The sequence below is a fragment of the Photinus pyralis genome, unplaced genomic scaffold, assembly GCF_008802855.1.
Source record: "Photinus pyralis isolate 1611_PpyrPB1 unplaced genomic scaffold, Ppyr1.3 Ppyr1.4_LG9, whole genome shotgun sequence".
In the NCBI taxonomy this organism is placed as follows: Eukaryota; Metazoa; Arthropoda; class Insecta; order Coleoptera; family Lampyridae; genus Photinus; species Photinus pyralis.
Genome location: NW_022170878.1, coordinates 8,663,789 through 8,685,305, shown reverse-complemented (window position 1 = coordinate 8,685,305; position 21,517 = coordinate 8,663,789). Strand labels below are relative to the sequence as shown.

Below are 21,517 nucleotides of genomic sequence, written 5' to 3'. Positions count from 1 at the left end.
TCCGTTAATTGCACGATTTTTGCCACTTTCCGTTTCATTAACTATAAGAGGGGGAATATTCAGGCCGAAGAAGCTGCCTCAAGTCAATATTGGGAAAAAACAGTTTCTGTAGGAACCAAAAAAACAGTCGAATTCGTCAAGTTTGGGCCTATAAAGAACAAGATGAGAAACCGTTTCTCTGCATCCAAAATGGAGTGAAGACATTTTTTGACAGATTTTGGGTCAAAAGTCAGAACCTTGAAAGGTTTTAGCTGAGGAAAACTGTCTACACCGTCTCAAGAGCACCAACGCTTTCTTTCGTTACATCCACCTTGGTTTGATCTTTCGTCGATATACCGGGTGGTGCACGGTAAGTAGGAACATAGGGATTAAACATGGGAAATTAGTTTTATCATTGAATCAATGGTTTTATGCAATATTCTGCCCTATGTACATTTGATTTAAAAAAACTGTAGAGTTTTTAAAGTTGTTCAGAATTAAAACTGTTTTTACAAGTTTTATTAAGCTTTTGGTATACCCGCAAATTTCTGTTATTAGTAGCAATAGCCATGACTTTTGTTGTTTTATTAATTGCTTGTATTAACAGAAATGTTAAAATTTATTTTTTCTACAACTGTCAAAAAAACCTGTCATTTTCTGACGGATTTCGAAACGCGAAGTACTAGATTTTTAAACGGTTAATTAATAAGTAAGGTTGCTATTGACAACGTGCGCGAAATCGTCAACAGTGAAAAAAAGTATTTCGCGCACGGGACAAAGTTGAACTTAAACAGCAATTTAATTAACAATCGGTTCAGTTGTAGAAAAAATATTGTATATAACGCCAGCGCGAAGTTATTTCGCGCATTTGACTGATATTTTGACTCGGCTTCGCCTCGTCAAAATACCTTCAGTCTCAATGCGCGAAATTGAACTTCGCGCTCTTGTTATATAAATAACTATTTAAATATGCGAGTATACCAATATAAAAACAGTTTTGTATGCACCTTTTAATTCTGATCAACTTTAAACTCTACAGTTTTTTCTGTAAAATGTACAGTAGAGCAGGATATTTCATAAAACTAATTTCCCATGTTAAATCCCTATGTTCCTCTTACCGTGCACCACTTGGTAGACTATCGTATAGTTTAAGTTTGTTGTTGTTTTTTTGTTATTTAACGCAGGTACCGACTAATCTTTGCATGTCTTTGTAATTTAGTTGTGTTCTTCATACAAAATTGTATTTTTTAAAAATAATTTTCAATCTTTGTTTAGAAATTGGCAATGCAAAATGTGATGTATGAAAAATGCCGTTCACGTTTAGTGTTTGAAATCATTTTCATTTTTGGTGTAAATGTTTGCTCAATTTATGGTCATGTTCATTTCAATATGTAGGTAGAAGTTATCGCATTTGAGTTTTGTGTATGTGATTTATATGGGTAGTGTACTTAACCCCCAGGTTCTACGGTAACTTCACACTACAAGAACTCGGAAATAAAATCAACCCGGCAACGTTTAAAAATTGCCACCCGAATGACTATTCCCTCCAAAACTAAATAACATCCCGCTTAAATTTGAAAAGCGGCACATGATCAAACATCTAAGGCAGGGCCCCTTTACAGGGAAGGAACGTAAAACACTGAAATTGTGAAAAGTTTGTTTAATAATGATCGCAATTATTAAAATTGTGAAAGCTCGGAAAGTTAAGTCGAAATAAATTACATTAAAATAAACTTTGAAACTGGTAGTTTACCGAATAAAAATAGAAATAGGCTGGGAAAAAAAGAACTTACCAATAAAAAACCAGCCGTCAAATTAATAATTAATTGTTTGTAATGATGTGGATGCGTAACATAAAATTATAACATCACAAAAATTAGCAAATAGACTTCAAGAGGTAACATAGAGGTTAAAAACAAGTTTTGGGAATTATGGGTCAGGTAAGCATGTACCAAGATTCTAAGAAAGGGTGAAATACACAGAATGTAACTCATCTTTGGTGCAATAAAGTCCTTTTGTTAAAAGCAAGATGGAAAATTACATGGCCATGTAGGCAAATTTAACTAAAAACAAGATATGTGGAAATTATTGAATCACCACTCATTTATCGTACATAGATTCTAAACTGAAGAGCTTTGATTAGCGTAATCCCGCTCCTGCAAGATAGGTAACCCGCCCCTGGTCTCAGGGTTTCGAGCCTACAGTTGAAAGTCGAAGACAATCACGGAATTAGGTGTCGTAGCTCAATTTTGACTACAGTTTTTACCACACCCGTGACTGCTTCATTCAACAAACAACAAGTCATACATACATCAAACGAATCGGTAATTTCCACATATTAAAATAAAATGATCAAAATTTATATGACTATTACTTCATGGACAAAACCAAGTAATCAACATCAATAAACGTAAATGAAGCAAGCATTACACCAAAAACGTAAACGATTAGAAACAAAAGGATAATCATTCCGCATTGCGGTTAAATCAAGTAAATTTCAAAAACAAAGATTCAAACACACAAAAAATATAAAATGCCGCATACAACACACAAATACGATATAAAGAAATGCAAAAATTACTACCTGCATTAAATAACACAAAATAACAACAAACATTTATGGAGCGGCGCGTTCACGACCGCCATTCAAGACAAGATGCCTAACGTAACCTCCGTCCGTGCTTTTTAGATGACGCAGGCAGCTATTTCCCACCTAGAAATTGCATAGTTTCCAACTCTCAAAAATGTATGTATCGTCGTAAGTTGTATATACAGGGTGGAACCTCTCATATGTATCATTGGATGGACGCAGACAGTGATAATCTAGTAGTAGTCACCCTTCTTGTTGGCTTGTTGCGCACTTGGGTAGTAGGCATTGGGGGTAGTCAACGTAAAGAAAAGAAAGAATATATAGCCGACAAATAAATCGTTGCTTTACTTTCGCGAAGGTTTTTTATTTTGTCTTCGGACGTAACATTTGGTCCATCATGGCAGAAATGAAATGACATAAAGCAAGGATAGGATCGTCGCGTCGGCTTGGAAGGAAATAAGGACAAGGACTACGGAATTGATTTGGACTAAGGACCAGGATCGTCGCCCTGATAAAGGCACTGGAGGTAGGGCTAAGAGTTGCATTTTCTGAAGAAGAAAAACAAGATCGTAAGCAGCAAAAAAGCTTGCTTCAAGTGCCTGCGAGAAGGACATGCAGGAGGTAAATGCAAGCATCCTGTTAAGTGCGTTTTCTGTGGTAAGCCACATGTCGTTGGATGTTGCCAATTCATCAAAATAAAATACCGACATCAACAGTACTAGGGCTCATGTATTTCTCCAGAGCCTAAAAGTTTCTTTGAACGGACCAGCGGGCAGTAAATCAGTACATGATGTTTTATTGGATTCTGGGTCACACTACACATACATTCTTCAGTCGACAGCGAATGCATCGAAACGGAGAAAATCATTCATAGTTTGACGAACATCACTGCTACATCGTTGAAGCCTTGTCGCAAGGAACGTCATCGACATATAATAAATGGACTGCGAGTGCCAATGCTAAGCACGGATACTGTAGGTGAGAGAGAAAGGAAAACTAAAAGGGCAAGCTGTATCTTACGGCTAAGCATCTGATTGGTTCATTCAACAGAAGCGATCGCGATCGTATTCAAAATAAATTAAAAGAACCAATCAGATTCGTAACCGTACGAGACAGCTTGCCTTCTTAGTTTTCCCTTCTCTCTCACCTCCGCAGTCCGTTTATTATATGTCGTTGAGCGTTACTAACGCTACCGTAATTATAACAAGTTTAATTATAAAACAACCACCAAATGTTATGAAATAAAGCTTTTACTGGCGACCTTCTATTTTGTTAGAGCTCCGGTTGTCATCGATCGCATTACTAATGTCATGTCGATTAAGTTCATGGACAAAACACTTTACTGGGCAAATGCCATATACCAAAAGGTAGTGATTACACCGTAAAGTGCTTCCAATGTATACGGAAAATACATTAGCGTACTTACATGTTTACTTACTCAACAAATAAGAATATATGTTCAATCAGCACCTAACGATTCAGTTTGAGTGTTGTAATAGAAGTAACACGACAATGAAAATTACAGTGTTTGCGTCGTGTGTCATTTTTCTATCTTTTTTAAGTACCACAATTAGTATTTCGCTAAAGAATAATCAGACGTCCTCGAAGGTGTGTACAGAAAAAGTGATCAAAATGATTTTTGGAGATGAAACTCTTCACTATGTCTTCAAAGAATCCAGTGATCTGCTACCGTTCAATATTAAAAACCCAAGGGTTGTTATTAACATCAGTAATCCCATTCCTCGCATGAATCGAGTGGTTGCCAAAAATTTCATATTAGAAGTCGGAAATTTGGATTTTTTAAAAAAATTTCTTAACTCTTTTAGATTCGAAGGCATATGGACCGAGTATGAACCCGTTAATGCAAGACTCCTGGTTATAACCGATCACCTGTGGCGCGTTGAAATGATTTTCAGTTTACTATGGCGTCATGGCTTTACATATGTGGCGGTTTTGGTAATTAACAAAGATGAAGATGGAAGATCGTCCTTATTTACGGCAAATCCATATGATGTTCAGAACCATTGCGGTTATGTCCCGCACACAATACACGTGCAAAGATGTGATTATGAGATCACTGACCCAATTGAACGACCTATAAGAAATTACCACGGATGTTCCGTAGTATTCCATTTTACTATGCTTACGCAGTATTCGGATAAATTTGATCGCAAAACTTTTACAATTTCGATCGTGGTTGATATGCTGAATGTCACTTTAGACCAATCTCAAAAGCCTCAAGCCAAGATCGGTCTACGTGATGAACTACTAGTTTCCGGTATAAAAGGAGGTTATCGGATGAGTCATGTGTATACACGGGATATAATAGTGTGGATAGTTCCACCAACAACTGCCATTTCGGCATTGGAAATTTTGGCAGTTAATTTTGATCTGGAGGTTTGGATATTAGTTTCGGTGATTTTTGCATTATTTACCTTAGCTTGGTATGTTTTGGACAATTTCAAAACAAGCTTGGGTGAAATTGTTCTGAAGACTTTTGGGATCACGCTATTTGGAAGCACCAGTCGCTTTCACGAATCTACAAGACTAAGATTCGTAATTCTGTGCTACATTATATACAGTGTGCACATACAAACAGCGTACGTCTCAAACTTAACGCGCTTGATGACTTCACCTCCAACAAGGCAACCGATTCGCAATTTAAAGGAGCTGTTCGAGGCTGATATTCCAATTTGTTTGGATTCTAGTGCCGTGTACGTGCTAAGTAAATATTCGTTGCTAGAACATGAAAAAATATACAAGAGCATACAGTCAAAGTCATGTCCCAGCATATCTCGCAATCCTCGTGTGTTACTGGGGACTTGGTCTGCACGTCCAAATTTCTCTATCGCTATTCCATTGAGAACACTACACGCACAAGCACTGAGTTTACGATTGCACACTCCAAATTACTTCATTGATAATTACATTTTACCTCCTTTGATGCAGACTTTTGCAACTGTGAGTAGTGGTTTCATTATCGACAGTCTAAACGTAATCATCGACGGATTGACGGAAAGCGGGTTATACGATAAATTAGACAGAGATCGGAAATTTTACGAAGATCTCAAAAGAAGAGAATTACCGCAAGAAGAAGAAGTGGTGGCACTATCTTTAGAGCACTTGAATGGAATCTTTATCGTATACTTATTTGGAGTGGTATTCTCCGTAATGGCGTTTATTGGAGAACTGATTATCCATCGTTTGTCAACGTAGTTTAATCCACAATTACTCACTGAATTAAAATGTTATTGTCAAACACGTTTGTAGTTTTTAATAAAAGTTCTGAAATGTATTATTATTATGACAAATCATCTATTCAGCAAAGAACAGAAGCAGATTCACCAGTGTTAGTGTTCCATTTCAAAACTATGGCACATAGCATGCCTTCGACGGCCACACCGTGTCGTCTCGCTCTACTACATGAACCATTCAGATCTGATCAGTACGAGGGGACGCGGCCCAACCGAGATATGTCTTTACAATTACAGATAACAGTCTCCGATGAAGTCGAAATCACATCCGTTAGCTGCGCCCTTAAAAAACTTGAATTTTGACACAGCCCCCGCATTTTTAAGACGTCTGAGAAATAAGGTAATTTTTGGATGTAGATCGCCGTAAGTGCCAGCAGACTTGGAATTTCCCACTTTTCCTCCATTAAACGCTTAATTTAGAGAGGATCTTTTGCATTTGGTGGTTAACCGTATTAAATCTTTTGCCTTTTGCATATGTAAATTAGATCAACTACAGGACAGTCTAACTGTTACCATGATTATATGCGGGATTAGAAACGTCCATGTTCGAGAAAAGCTACTCCAGGAAGATAATCTTGATTTAGACAAGGCAGTGGAGCTGTGTCGAGTTATCGAATCATCTAAACTACGTAGCGAAATTATGGGAAGTTCAGCCGGGGCAGGAGCCACAACAGCAGAAATAAATGAAGTAAACCGAAGCAGAGTGAAGGACAGGTATGTGCCAAAAACAGTAAATGACTGTAATAAATGTGGGCAGTCACATCAAATTAACATGGCTTTTGGGAAAAAATGTCATTTCTGTAAAATAGCAAACCATTTTGAATCTGTGTGTTACAAAAAGAAAAATGCAAATAAGAAAACTAGGCAAACGCAGAGTGTAGATAGTATTAAGAGCACGATTGAGAGTAATGAAAATGAACAAACTTGTAAATATTTATTTGTGGGCAGTGTAAGCAATACTAACAATAGGAAATGAGAATGGGTAACTAAATTAGAACTAAAAGGATATGTGGTAGAATTCAAAATAGATACAGGAGCAATGGCAAATATTATACCCATAGGAATGTTAGAGTATATAAAAGTCCCTAAAGAAAAAATTGTTAAAACTAATATTCAATTACAATCGTATACAGGTAGCAATCTAGAGGTTATAGGTAAGGTAATGTTGACATGTCAGAAAAATAATGTAAAGCATGAGTTAGAATTTTTTGTGGTAAATTCAAATACGCAAGCGATTTTAGGACTGAGTTCCAGGATTGAGTTAAACTTAATAAGGAAAATAGAAACAGTGGATAATAAGCTAAACGATAACTAGCAAATGCTACGATTTTTAGCACTTTGGATGCATCTCAAGGCTTCCACCAAATACCATTAGACGAGGAAAGTGCAAAATTATGTACGTTTGGTACTCCATATGGATTGTATAAATTCAAATGAATGCCCTACGGTATCAAATGTGCACCTGAAGTTTTCCAGGAAAAATTTAAAGAAATATTTAATATTGAAGGGGTTACTACATACATTGACGATATATTAGTGTGGGGAAAAGATAAAAAAGAACATGATGAAAGACTGAAAAGGGTTTTTGAAATACCAAAAAATAATAATGTCACTTTCAATATGAATAAATGTAAGCTAGGGAAAAGTAAATTAAATTACATGGGACACATAATTTCAGGGGAAGGTATAGAACCAGACAGTAGGAAAATTGATGTAATTACTAACATACCTAGACCTAAAGATAAAAAAGAAGTACAAAGATTGTTAGGAGTTTTCACGTATGTAAGTAAATTCATAAAAAATTTCTCTTGTTCAACGGAACCGTTAAGAAATCTGTTAAAGAAAGATGTAGAATTTATTTGGCTTGATGATCAGGAAAAGGCTTTCAATCAGTTAAAAGAGGCGTTAAGCAAAAAAACCAGTACTGCAATACTTTGATGCGAAGAAAGATACAGTAATATCAGTTGATGCTTCAAAATCAGGGTTAGGAGCGTGCTTATTGCAAAATAAATTACCATGTGCGTATGCATCGAGGGCTTTAACTGAAACACAATGTCGTTATGCTCAGATTGAAAAGGAGTTGTTAGCAATAACATTTGGTTTGACTAGGTTTCATGACTTTATTTATGGAACAAAAGTAACAGTAGAAACGGATCATTTACCATTAATTACAATATTTAAAAAACCTTTGCACAAAACACCAGCACGTCTTCAAAGAATGTTACTACAAATTCAAAAATATGATTTTGAAATAAAATTTATACCGGGTAAACATTTATTAATAGCGGACACACTATCAAGGGCATACCTAAACGATAACGAAAAAGATGAGTTTGAGGAAGAAATAAATGCACAAGTATGTTTGGTAGTGTCACAAATCAATGCAACAGAAGAAAGAATGAGTGAATTCAAAATTAAAAATGAATTACAGTTATTAAAATCAGTTATTATTAACGGGTGGCCAAAAAACATTAAGTATGTGAATGATGCTGTTAAAATATATTGGAAGTACAAACATGAACTAACAGTTATAAATGATTTAATTTTTAGAAATACAGCTTTAGTAATACCGCGTTTAATGCGAAAAGAAATGCTTGAAAGAGTCCATTACAATCACTCAGGTATTCAAAAATGCTTAAAGATAGCTTCAGAGTCGATATATTGGCCTACCATGAATAATGACATAAAGCAAACGATAATAAACTGTGAAATTTGTATGAAATATTCCAACTCACAAATAAAAGAACCATTGCAGAGTCACGAAATTCCCAGAATACCATGGAATAAGGTAGGGTGTGATTTATTTGAAATTAGAGGGCAAAAGTATTTATTAGTAATAGATTATTATTCAAAATATTTGGAAATAGAGAAATTAGGTATAAACACAACTAGTAACAAAATAATTGAGTTATTGAAAACTATGTTTGCTCGACATGGGATTCCATTAACATTGGTAACTGATGGGGGTCCACAATTTTCATCATATGAATTTAAAGTTTTTGCAAAGAATTGGGAATTTAATCATATCTTAACGTCACCTACAAATGCACAATCCAATGGAATGGTCGAAAGGAATGTACAAACTGCTAAAAAAATGTTTAAAAAGATCATTGAAGATAATAAAGATTTACAAATGGCATTGTTGACATACCGAAATCAAAAAATTTAAATTTTAAATGAGAGGCAAGTTACCAGTCAGCATTACTATGACCAAAGAGCTAAAAAATTACCAGAATTAGACATAGGAATGCATGTAATGGTACAAATAAAACCAAACACTGTATGGACACCAGGCAGGGTAGTTAGTATACTTAGAAATAGGACATACAAAGTAAAGATGGAGAATGGCGCTATTTTGATAAGGAACAGAAAATTCATTAAAATTAATTACAAACGCAATTGTCCATCATTTACCATGAGAAAAGAGGGAAGTGAGCAGCGTGTAGATAGGAATGATATAAGACCAGAGCCTACTAAAGTATATATAGATATTGAGAACGAAAATAATAATGTAATAGAAAATAAGTCAGAGTAGCTCCAGGGGATATAGTTACTAAAAGCGGAAGAATTGTTAAAGCGCCTGTGAAGCTAGATCTGTAACAAAGGGGATGTTGGAGTACCTTGTATAGGTTTAAGTTAGTTAGAGTTAAGTTGGCAACAATGTTGAGAACTAGTGGATAGATACACAATGTAAGTAGCGTTTTGTAGAAGCAAATTAAACAAGTCTTAAAACGAAGTTAAGTATTATTCTTTACCTAACAAATACCACGTAAAGAAACAACGGCTACGGCTCCGTTAATTGCACGATTTTTGCCACTTTCCGTCTCGTTAACTATAAGAGGGGGAATATTGTCTCTCTTCCTGCAATTGCTTCCCTAATCCGATTATTTACTGTTACCGCTTAGGGAAAGTGCTGTCCGCTTTAGGTTTGTTTTAGCATTCACCAGTAGCCGCTCACCGTTTGCCCTTTAGAATTCCGAAGATCGCCGTTCTTCATTCGATCTCTCCGGAAGTTGCCATCGCCGACCGCATCTTATCCAGAAGCAAGAGAGACCGAAAGCTTCTGAAGCACTCCAGTTCCACCGTTTCGCCCACGATCGCCGCCATCAACGTCTACAATTTTTGACTAAATCATTTTATTTGAATTTCTGTCTCAGTGTAGTAATTGAATATTATTTACTTCTTTAATTTTTTATCGCTTTTGTAAATTGTTGATTTATATTTATGTACTTAATTTAAAAACCTAGAATTGTGTGTTAAAGCGTGGACACATCTGGTCGTTTGCGATAAGAAATTTTATTTTCAGACTACATTTAATTATTATTATTATGTTTGCGCTAAATTCTCGGGCAGTTGTTCCTATCTGTTTTGTTGAAGACACAGTTCGTCATGTTTTTATAATAAATCTGCGGAGAAGCAAATTCACGAAAGTTATGTGAGAAATCTAAAATGCGTTGTGTGTTTACCGAAAAAAATTAGGAAGTTGTAGTACAGTCAGACCTTTTTTTTTAAAGTTCTCTTTGTATTAAAAGTTAAAAGTTTCTACCGTCCGAGCATCCACCGAAAATTTCTCATCTTAGATTCAGCTATCTAAAGCAAAATGAAGTTCTGAAGCTGTCAACGAGCGTTTTGTGTCATTGATAAGTGCGCCTGCCTGACCTTTTACGACCATATTAGTTGGATTAGTGAGAAAAAAACCTGTCAGCAATTTAAGATTTTTTTAATTATCGATCGCCTGCGTGCGAGGTCCAAACAAGCGGTTTTTTCCAGGGATTTTGTTATTTTTTACGTGTTTCGGAATAAATTTCTATCATTGTCAGTCAATTAATGGTGTGTTTATTCGAATCCCTTGTGCGACCCAGGTAGAGTTATCATGTCAAATTTTATTTTTTCGCGCCCAAGAATGATGTCCGGTGTTAATGGAAATTTGTGAGTTCTTTTTTGGAATTTTCGGAAGTTGCTATTGAGTCTTCTTAAATCATTAGTTTAAAGTCAACATTGTGACGTGAGCCGGACGTCTACATGGAAAATAATTACAATTCTGAATCTAAAGGTTGTTTTGTTTCGAGCTGGTCGGCCAGGTGTTTTGTGAGTGACGTAGTGACCGCACGTCATTACACACAGCGATGAATTAAATCAAAAAAGCTTATTCATGAATTTGTAACAGTCCTTAAGTAGATTGATTTATAACATGCAAATTTATTACATACGAGCGCGAGTTTCACCACACATCAAATCAGCGTCGATGTTGGAACTGCCTTTAAATGCAATTCAATTTGCTCGAGAAAAATCACGGAACGTTCTCGAATAGTCTAGAAGGCGTATCATATTTATCGGCTCCCTCAGGCGCAGGTGGAAAACCGAATCTTCTGCTGTACTGCTCCGGTATTAAACGGCTTTACTTTTTGAACTCTGGTCTTTAATTGAGATGAATCCCCAAATAGGTAAGGTAGGGGACGGCTAGGTGATCGTAAACATTTTTGCCTCTAAAACAGCGATATTATCCTGTTAGTCCTGTTAAGCAGAAAATCATCCATGAAAAGATTGATAAAATGTGAGCTCAGGGAACCTTCCAAAAACAGGTGGGCATCTCCAATATGTTTGATTCCAAAGAAGGACGGGACATCGTAAGTTGAACTCAGTCGCATTCCCATCCCTTACGTTTCTACGATTCTAGAACAACTACTAGACGCGCGTTTCCTCATCACCATCGATATCAAATTCGCATATAAAATAAAAGTTATTTATGAATTTAAAGTCCGTTTTAATTTAGTTTCTCGTTAATAGTGTTAGTTCATGTGAATTAGTAATTAATTGTACATAAAGCAATCACGTAATTAAATTTACGTTACTATAGCATAAATTGGCATAAACTTAAAATGCAACCACCTGGGAAACTCCATTGCATTTTATACATCGCACGATCTCACGAAATTGGTGACAAAATAGTGCAATTAATTATTTTAATATTAAAAGAACTATAAATCTCCAAATTTTATTGAATAAAAGAAGGATTGTTGATATAGCGCGCCCTTCTATTTTTAGATCACTCCAACAGTCATCGATCGCAGTACTAATGTCAGGTCCATTAGGTTCATCAACAAAAATCACTTTACTGAGCAAGTGGAATAGAATAAAAGGTAGTGATTATGTCCCAAAGTGTTGGTAGTGTATACATAAAACACATTAGTCTATGTTTACCCGCACAGCAAATGAGTTTGTTCAGTTTGTCATGCAGCACCTAACGATTCAGTTTGAGTATTGAAATAGAAGTAACACGACAATGAAAGTTACACGGTTTGCAGCATGTGCCTTTTTTGTATCTTTTTTAAGTACCACAAGAAGTATTTCACTGAAAAATAGTCAGACATCCATGAAGGTATGTACAGAAAAAGTGATCCAAACGATTTTTAGAGATGAACCTCTTTATTTTGTTTTCAACGAAAGTAGTGACCTGTTACCATTCAATATAAGAAATCCAAGGGTTGTTATTAACACCAGTCATTCCATACCTTGTTCACGCATAAAGAGAGGGATTTCCAACAATTTCGTACTCGAAATCAGAAATTTAGGTTTTTTAAAAAAACTTTATAATTCTTTGAAATACATAGGCGTATGGGGTGGTGAATATGATCCCTTCGCCGCAAGATTACTCGTTATAACCGATTACGTATGGCGAGTTGAAAAGATCTTCGGTACATTATGGCGTTATGGTTTTATATATCTGGCGGTTCTGGTGATTAACCGGAGTGAAGATGCAAAATCGTTGTTATTTACGGCAAATCCGCATGATACTCGAAACTACTGCGGCAGAGTTCCGAACATAATGCATGTGCAAAGCTGTGACCAAGCGATCGCTGACACAATTCCACGTCCTATAAGAGATTACCACGGATGTCCCATAGTTTTCTTAACTGCTGCCCTTGCGCCTAATTTGTATAAATTTAATCGCAAGGATTTTACTATTACCATTGCGGTTGAGATATTGAATGTCTCTTTAAACACATCTCAAAAGAATCAATTCCCGATTACAGTACGAGATGGACTGCTAGTTTCCCTTGTCGTAAAAGGTGATCTTAGAAGTCACGTGTATCTACGGGACGCCATGGTGTGGGTAGTTCCACCAACAAATGCTATTTCGGCGTTAGAAATTTTGGCAGTTAATTTTGATCTGGGGATTTGGATATTAGTTTCGGTGATTTTTGCCATTTTTACCATAGCTTGGTACGTTTTGGAAAAATTCAAAACCAGCTTGGGTGAAGTTGTTCTGAAGACTTTTGGGATCACGCTATTTGGAAGCACCAGTCGCATTACCCAATCATCAAGACTTCGATTCGTAATTCTGTGCTACATTATATACAGTGTGCACATACAAACAGCGTACGTCTCAAACTTAATGCGCCTGATGACTTCACCTCCAAGGAGTCAACCTATTCGCAACCTGAATGAGCTGCTAGATGCTGACATTCCAATTTGTTTCGATTCTGCTGCCTCCTACGTGATGACTTGGCACAGATTGCAAGAATTTAGGGAAATATACGACAAGATAAAGTTAAGGTCCTGTCCCATAAAATCCTACCATTCTCGTGTCTTACTGGAAAATTGGTCTGCAAGTCAAAATTTTTCTATCGTTATCCCATTAAAAACACTACACGCAGTGGCAGTGAGTTTACGATTGCGCGCTCCAAATTACTTCATTGATAGTAACATTTTACCTCCCTTGATGCAGACTTTTGCAACTGGGAGACATAGTCCCATTATCGACAGTTTAAATATAATCATCGACAGACTGACCGATAGCGGGTTGTACCATAAACTAGACAGAGATCGAGAATTTTACGAAGACTCCAAAAGAAGAGAACTACAGCAAGAAGAAAAAGTGGTGGCGCTATCTTTAGAGCATTTGAATGGAATTTTTATTGTATTCTGTTTTGGTTTAGTATTATCTGTAATGGCGTTTATTGGAGAACTAATTGCACATCGTTTACTTAGCAAACACTGAAAATGTATTAAAATGTTAGTCAAAGGGAGGTTCTGAAATCTTTAATAAAAGTACCTACTATGATTTACTTTTATGTCTACATAAGCCATAAAGACCTGACCTGGTGTTAAGTTTTGGAAGACAGGATTTGACGTACAAAAATATACTGTATTGAGTAGTTGACTTGGTGACAACCCATTTCTTCAAGGTTGTCCGTGCAGTGCGAAGGGAGGCGGCGTAGCTTTACACTTTTGTAAGAGTATTTCTCTTCGGACCTACCAAAAACCATGAACCTTGAAGATATGTGCTGTTACCAAACTTCGAAAGCAGAGCTCCGATTACTCGACGCCTCGTCGTAGTGAGATAGCCGAAACTTAATGACAGTAGATACTGAGAGAAGGGGTATAAATATTTGCGAATTCTGGCAACGTCAGACGCAGAATCTACGCTGGTTGCTGGTTGCCTTGCGTAGTCAAACCGTGTGGCAAAACTTACAAGGACGAAATTACGGCGAGAGCCAGATATTGACGACAGCCCATTAGAGAAGGGAACGAAATACTCAAGAATTTCTACATGAGACAACAGCGCTGATACCGGATTGAAAGGCAACAATCAACTGTACAGGGTGAGTCAACGATTGCGCGGAGTAACTTAATGCCTTGAAGATAAGATTTTTCGATAGAGTGCTTTTATATTATGGATATGGTTGAATATTCTCCACATTTTAAAAATATTTAGAATTATACAGGGCGAGCTAAAATTGTACATTTTTTTAAATGAAACCCCCTCTGTATTTGAATGCATTTTTTAATTCTACAATTTTTTAATATCCGAAAAACTCGTAGTTTTAAAGTAAAAAAGAAAACTCTGGCATTTGCAAGTGTCAGTATATTGCCACAATTATTACTAAAATTTTGATTTTACCCTGGTTAAAGTAAAATATACTATGAAACATTAAAAAAATAGCTTACAGGGTGTTTTTTGTAGGTCCAAAGTTACAAAAGTTCATTTTAAAAATCTCATTTTTTTTAATGGAACCCCATGTATATTTTTTGTCACCTTTTAGCTCCTGTCAATTTTTATCTGCCTCGTCCAAAACGAAAATCATATTAATTCATTTAAGTCTAAAAAGTGGATACCGGTCCAGTATCGCACTTGAACCTAAAAATGTTGTGTCCGCCTCGTATATTATTTATTTTCCCCCTAGGAATTGAATCCGATTCTGTAATTTTCAGATGCTGGACAATTTAACCAAATTATCAGCGCTAATTAAAAAGCGTCCTCAAAATTACATAATCAGATTCAAATCCTACGGGGAAATAAATAATATACGAGGCGAACACAAAAATTTAAGGTTCAAATGCGATACTCGAGCAATTAAATTACCGCGACGTAGATTCATTTAATTATGACCCTGGATAATTAGAAAAGTAAGCCAAATTATCAGCGCTAATTAAAAAGCGTCCTGAAAATTACAGAATCAGATTCCACTCCTACGAAAAAATAAATATACGAGGTGAACATCAAATTTTAAGGAGCAAATACGATACTAGAGTAATTAAATTACAGCGGCGTACATTCATTTAATTATGACACTGGATAATTACAAAATTAAACAAAATTATCATCGCTAATTAAAAAGCGTCATCAAAATTACATACCCAGATTCAAATGCTACGGGGAAATAAATAATGTACGAAGCGAACACAAAAATTTAAGGTTCATATGCGATACTCGAGCAATTAAATCTCCGCGACGTAGATTCATTTAATTATGACGCTGGATAATTAGAAAATTAAGCCAAATTAGCAGCGCTAATTAAACAGCACCCTGAAAATTACAGAATCAGATTCCACTCCTACGAAGAAATAAATATACGAGGTGAACACAAAATTTTAAGGAGCAAATGTGATACTCGAGTAATTAAATTACCGCGACGTAGATTCAATTAATTACGACGCTGGATAATTAGAAAATTAAGCCAAATTATCACCGCTAATTAAAAAGCGTACTGAAAATTACAGAATCAGATTCCACTCCTACGAAGAAATAAATATACGAGGCGAACACAAAAATTTAAGGTTCAAATGCGATACTGGAGCAATTAAATTATCGCGACGTAGATTCATTTAATTATGACGCTGGATAATTAGAAAATTAAGCCAAATTATTACCGCTAATTAAAAAGCGTCCTGAAAATTACACAATCAGATTCCACTCCTACGGAAAAATAAATATAGGTGAACACAAAATTTTAAGGAGCAAATCCGATACGCGAGCAATTAATTTACAGCAACGTAAGCGTAGAGATACCAAAAATTGTAACAGCAATTAATTACTGCTCGAAAAATCGTCAGTAATTCTAATATCCCCAACGAGGGACGAGCCACCTATTCTTGGGTTAGATTTTTTTAGTATAAATGTTGAATGTCCATAGAATGAACCAATCTCTGTCTCTGATTGGACATTAAAGCGCACACAAGCTTCTTGCTAGGGTTTGATGCAGAACAGAATGCGTTTGGTTTATTAATTACCTATTCGTACAGTAAAAATCCTATAGCTACAAATACTAAAAAGCTCACTTCCTTGATCGTCCTGTCCCCTTCTTTCCGCCGCCTATCCCTTGTTTTTCTTTGATTTTGTTAGTAAGAAGAGGGTGTATTTCTAGAAACAGTCAGTTAGTGGATTAGTTCAAAAATCGGTATTAAAATCCTACCACCGTCACTAGTACTTTCTATAGGAATGTCATAGGCTCTATATTTACTCTTTTTTATGGGCGGTGAGTTTGTGCCGCTGGTGGGAGGCTGCGAGATTACGTCGGCGCACCAATTTTCTTCGGGATCTTCGATCTACACCGAATCTATTTAATAACAACGTCAGCATCTTCTGCTTACCTCGGGCGCGATTGGTAGAAATTGGAGAACATCTGCGTTTTCCTGTTCCTCGTCCGAACTGCAAAATGCGGCAACCGGTTCGACCGTGCTGACATCTACCTCCAAGTCGACGTCTTCCTTTGCGTCATCTCCGCTCGCGACCGACTTATCTTCGTCAGTCAAGTCGAATTCGCTCTCCCTCTCTTCGTACTCGACGTTCTCGTCCAACTCCTTAAAGTCAGGGGCGAACGCGGACCAATTCTCGACCTGATTCTGAGCCCACACGCTGACAACCCCTGAAATAGAATGCGAGTAGAAGACGACTCCCGCCCACCGTGCGCACCTGAGGAGATGCTAGCGATTATTGGCCGAACGGGATGCCAAGCGACATCGAGCAGCAGTTCGCCTTTAGTGCCGTGAAGAATTTTGACCAAGTTCCCGATCGATTTCTCCCAAATGTAGAGCGCATGCTGCCGGGCGGATCCGGCGCAAATGTATTCGCCGTCGCCCGAAAAGCAGCACTTCTTCCACATCGTCCTGAAAGCACACCCCTCACTTAACGCGCAACACTCTCCGCCCCTACTTGTTAACCAAATCCTGAAGCTTCTGTATGGGTTCCGGCTCCCCGTCCTTTCCACACGCGAGCACCTCCTTACTATCGTAAACTCGTATGACACGATCGGCGGTGTTCACTAAAAAACAGCTACAGAGGGGGCGATTAAATGCGACGCACAAAAAGTGGCGACTTACTCGCCGCGACGCGCGAACTCGATGCTTTTGATAGCGGTCGCGCTGGAGCTACCGAGAGTTATGCGAAAACTCGCGCGGACCTCCAGCGTGTCCGCCTTTAGCACCAAGATCTTTCCCTTAGAATTTCCGGTGAAGACGTGCTCGCCTCGCCGATCGTAGGATGCCACAATGTTTAGGTCGCCCTAAAAATTTTATTATCATTTATTTACTTTAATTGTTATTAATTATTTTAATAATAAAACAACTATAAATAAATAAAAGCGATGACGACCTTCTATTTTATTATCGATCGCATTACTAATGCAATGTCCATTAAGTTCATGAAAAAAGCACTTTACTGAGCAAGCAGAATATAAATAAAAGGTAGTGATTATGCCGCAAAGTGCTGTCAGTGTATACAGAAAACACATTACATGTTTACCCACACAATATTATGAGTTTGTTACCTAACGATGCAGTTAGTGTTGTAATACCTACTAATAAAATGACAATGAAAGTTACAACGTTTGCATCATGTGTCATTTTTTTTATCTTTCTTAGAGAGAATTCAATATCTAACCTCATATCAATAGTGCTACAATATTCCCATGGCAGAAGAAGATTCAAGATTCACTGTGCAGCGCGAGGGGAGGCGGCGTAGCCAGCTATGTTTTTTTTTGGAATGGAGTATTTATTTTCAATATTCACTTTGACACACTGCACCATGAATCTTGAAGTTATGTATGTGCTGACACCAAGCTTCGAAAGCACGCCTGCAATCACTCAACACAGTATCCACCAAACTTGTTCCATTGGAAAATGATATGGATATGCCATCAAGACCGAGTTTTGTACCAAATTTTTGTAATAGAACACAGTAAGATATCTCAATCCATTACAGAATTATAGACATAGCTCGATTTTGGCGAATAATAATAATAATAATAATAAACAACACTACTAGCAATATTTGATTTTAATCAGTGCGATTAGTTAACCAGGCTAGACCTGAGTTCTGGCAAGAAACACCGACCATAATAATAATAATAATACTTTATTAATGCGGCCCCTATCGGCCATTAACGTGAACCTTAGAAGATATTGTATTATATTGTATTTATTTAGCATAATACATGGATATAGAACACAACGAAAATTGCCAACAACCACATGACCAAGGCTCGTGCGGGGGTATAGGCTGATAAAAAACTTCGGAACGTGATTGTACACTGTGTATAATCAATGGTATCGACTTGCTCCATTACATGGTTGTATTTTCAAAATTATAGTAAATGTGACAACATTGCAATTTTTTTGTTTCGAGGTTATGTATTTTGTTATTGTATCTAAATCATTTTACTTACATCTTCGTCGATGGGCAGAACTTGATGCTGCCCGTTAATCTCGACCAGCACGGCCGCATGTCGCATCGGACACACCAGCAGCCTCTCCAGGTTACGCGGCTGAAACTGCACCCTCAGCACGGGACAGGGAAATCGAAACTTCTGATCGCACTCGCCGGACAGCACGTCCCACACACACACCGTGTTGTCGGTCGAGGCGGTCGCTATCTTGTGCCCGTTTCGGTTCCAGCTCACGCTGCACACCGGATGCACGTGTGCGGATATTATCTTCGCGATTCCGCGAGTGAGGAAGTCCCATATGACGATACGGCCGTCGTTACAGCCGACCGCCAGTAAGGTGCCCCTTTTATTGAAGGAGCAAGTGACTGCTATGGATAAACAGTCCAGAGCGCCATCGAATTCCTGCAATGAGAGCGTTTTATACCCCCGTTTTCGTTATGCGCCCTTTACCTCTGGATAATTTTGACCGAACGACTCTGAAGTATGAAGACGTAATTAAGGAATTTAATTAAATAAACAGAAACTTACCCAGTAATTCCAAATTCATGTTTTAAATGTAAATATGCATGTGTCTACTGAACCGGAGACGGTAACCCACTTGTCACTGTGTCTAACGTGCCTACAAGTTCAACAACACATACATGTCAATTCAATATTATTGTTTCACTTTCCAGCAGAGATTGAAACACATATGAAATTAGGGAGAATGATTTTTTTTAATGGTTCCGATTCCGTGGCTTTAGGCATTCTTGGTTGCGATTCCTATTTTTTTGGTTTTTAAGGGTTACCGCATAAGTAAGTAAAATTATTACAGTAGGATTTTCCTTAGTTTGAGAAAAATTCTGTTTTTGGGAAATGCCATTAACAAAATTCAAAAAAATCGTTTTCAACTACAATTTACATCGGAATTACGTGTGTACGTTAGATTGATAAATGTATTTAACAAAATATAGGTTCTTGAGGCAGAATTGGGCGTTATTTAAAAAATACAGCAAAAAAACCTTTAGTAAAAAGCTTTTTTTTTGTTTTTAGTCCACTACGATATTCTCCGCCAAAAGCTGTATAACTCGAAAATGCCATCGAGTTTACCAAGAAAATGTAAGCGGCTTATTTTGAATTTTATTCGTTATTTTGAACGAGAAAAGAATAATGGTGGTCCACTTTTACATGAAACTAACTGTAGCTCTGATCGTGAGTATGAGGTGAGTCAAGATTGCAATCGTTACTCGACTTCCGTTGTTAAGTACTGCCGGCGTTATTACGAAATAAAAATCAATTACAATGATTTCTTTAATTGTCCAATCGTCCAAAGAATAAACTCCACCTTGTTAGTAAAAGATCGCGACATAGACAACCTGTTACAAATAACTACCGGAACATTTTTTTAGTAATTGGTCAATAGAAGTTGTTAATGTATAATGGGTAACCCCCAGTGATACTATCACACCCAAACCTTCAGCGGACCATTTCCAAAAGTTATCGTGTATAAGAATGTAGAACCCGGTGGGTTGGAGGGGTATGAAATACCCCCCAGTACACAAAGGTCTCATCTTAGGTGTAGAGAAATGAACGTAAAGGGACCTGAGGACTACAGAATGCTCCCCAGAAATTTATTTCCCTACAATTGACATAAAACCTTCACATACTGCAGGGTATCCACACCCCCCGTGCTACGTTCACAACCAAAACCTTCAGTACTTTCCAATAATTAGTATGCAAGTGCTAAGGGTAAGTACTGACCATTTTGGGGAAGAATGTAGAACCGGGGATCTGGAATACCTCCATAAGACCCCCGGTTATCCATTCTTCACCAAAATGTTACCTTTACCACATACACAATATATTGTTGGAAAGAGAGCTTTAGAGGTGAAGGTTTTGGGGGTGAGAATTTCACCTGGGGGTAAGGAATATCCGCGCCAGACACCCCTACGTTCATTTTCCTACAATTAACATACCTATAACACCTTTGTATGCTGGGGGTATTCTATACCCACCTGAGCTACGATCACCACCAAAACCTTCAGCTCTTTACAAAAATTATTGTGTAAGAGCTGAACATTTATGGAAGAATGTATAGACTCGGGGAGTCTGGAATGCCTCCCTGTATACATAGGTCTTATGTTAGGTGGAGGGAAATGAGCATAACGGGGTCTGGAATACTCCTCAGGAAACAAAAAGATTCAAAGTTGTTTTCCTTACAATTGACATAAAACCTTCGTATACTGGGGGGTATTCTATATCCCCCCGGTGCTACGCTCACCCCCAAAATCTTCACCTCTTACGCTCTATCCAAGAATTATTGTGAAAGTGCTAAAGCTACTGAACATTTTGGGGAAGAATGTAGAACCGGCGGATCTGGGGGGTATGCAAAGGTCTTATGTTAGTAGGGCAATTAACGTAAGGGAGTCTGGAATACTCCCCAGGAACGTGAAAAATTCAAAGTTCAATTTCCCTACAATCGACTTAAGAACTTTGTATACAGGGAGGTAGTCCATACCCCCCGGTTCTACATTTTTCACCAAAATGTTCAGTCCTTAAAATCCATGGCAACCTTTGTCTCAATAATCGTTACCATGGATTTTAAGCTATGCTTCAATTTGTCATTGCAAACCTCCATTAAACGCAATATGGAAAATTACATGGCTTTGAAAGGCGAAATTCATTAATATGTGAAGACTAATGGATTGCAACTTACATCGCACATAGATTCAAAACCGAAAAGTTTTGTTGCCAGTCCCCTGCGACTC

General features: G+C 37.3%; 1 protein-coding gene across 1 annotated transcript; it reads right to left on the bottom strand.

Annotated features, from left to right (window-relative positions):
- Positions 1–16,312: 16,312 nt before the first annotated feature.
- On the bottom strand, positions 16,313–19,375 carry LOC116180886 (retinoblastoma-binding protein 5 homolog). Its single transcript, XM_031501064.1, has 9 exons — positions 19,299–19,375; positions 19,221–19,246; positions 18,771–19,172; positions 17,428–17,609; positions 17,261–17,380; positions 17,021–17,214; positions 16,699–16,973; positions 16,521–16,653; positions 16,313–16,468 (listed from the first exon to the last, which is right to left on the bottom strand). The coding sequence occupies exons 1-9, from the start codon at positions 19,315–19,317 to the stop codon at positions 16,383–16,385; spliced, it is 1,437 nt and encodes a 478-aa protein (XP_031356924.1). The 5' UTR covers positions 19,318–19,375; the 3' UTR covers positions 16,313–16,382.
- Positions 19,376–21,517: the final 2,142 nt, after the last annotated feature.

Excerpts from the sequence above, each read along its gene's own strand:
- LOC116180886 (XM_031501064.1), bottom strand. Across the intron at positions 17,215-17,260 it reads CTTCAGGATTTGGTTAACAA|GACGATGTGGAAGAAGTGCT; the intron begins GTAGGGGCGGAG and ends GTGTGCTTTCAG. Across the intron at positions 16,469-16,520 it reads AGAAAGTACTAGTGACGGTG|AAATACACCCTCTTCTTACT; the intron begins GTAGGATTTTAA and ends GACTGTTTCTAG.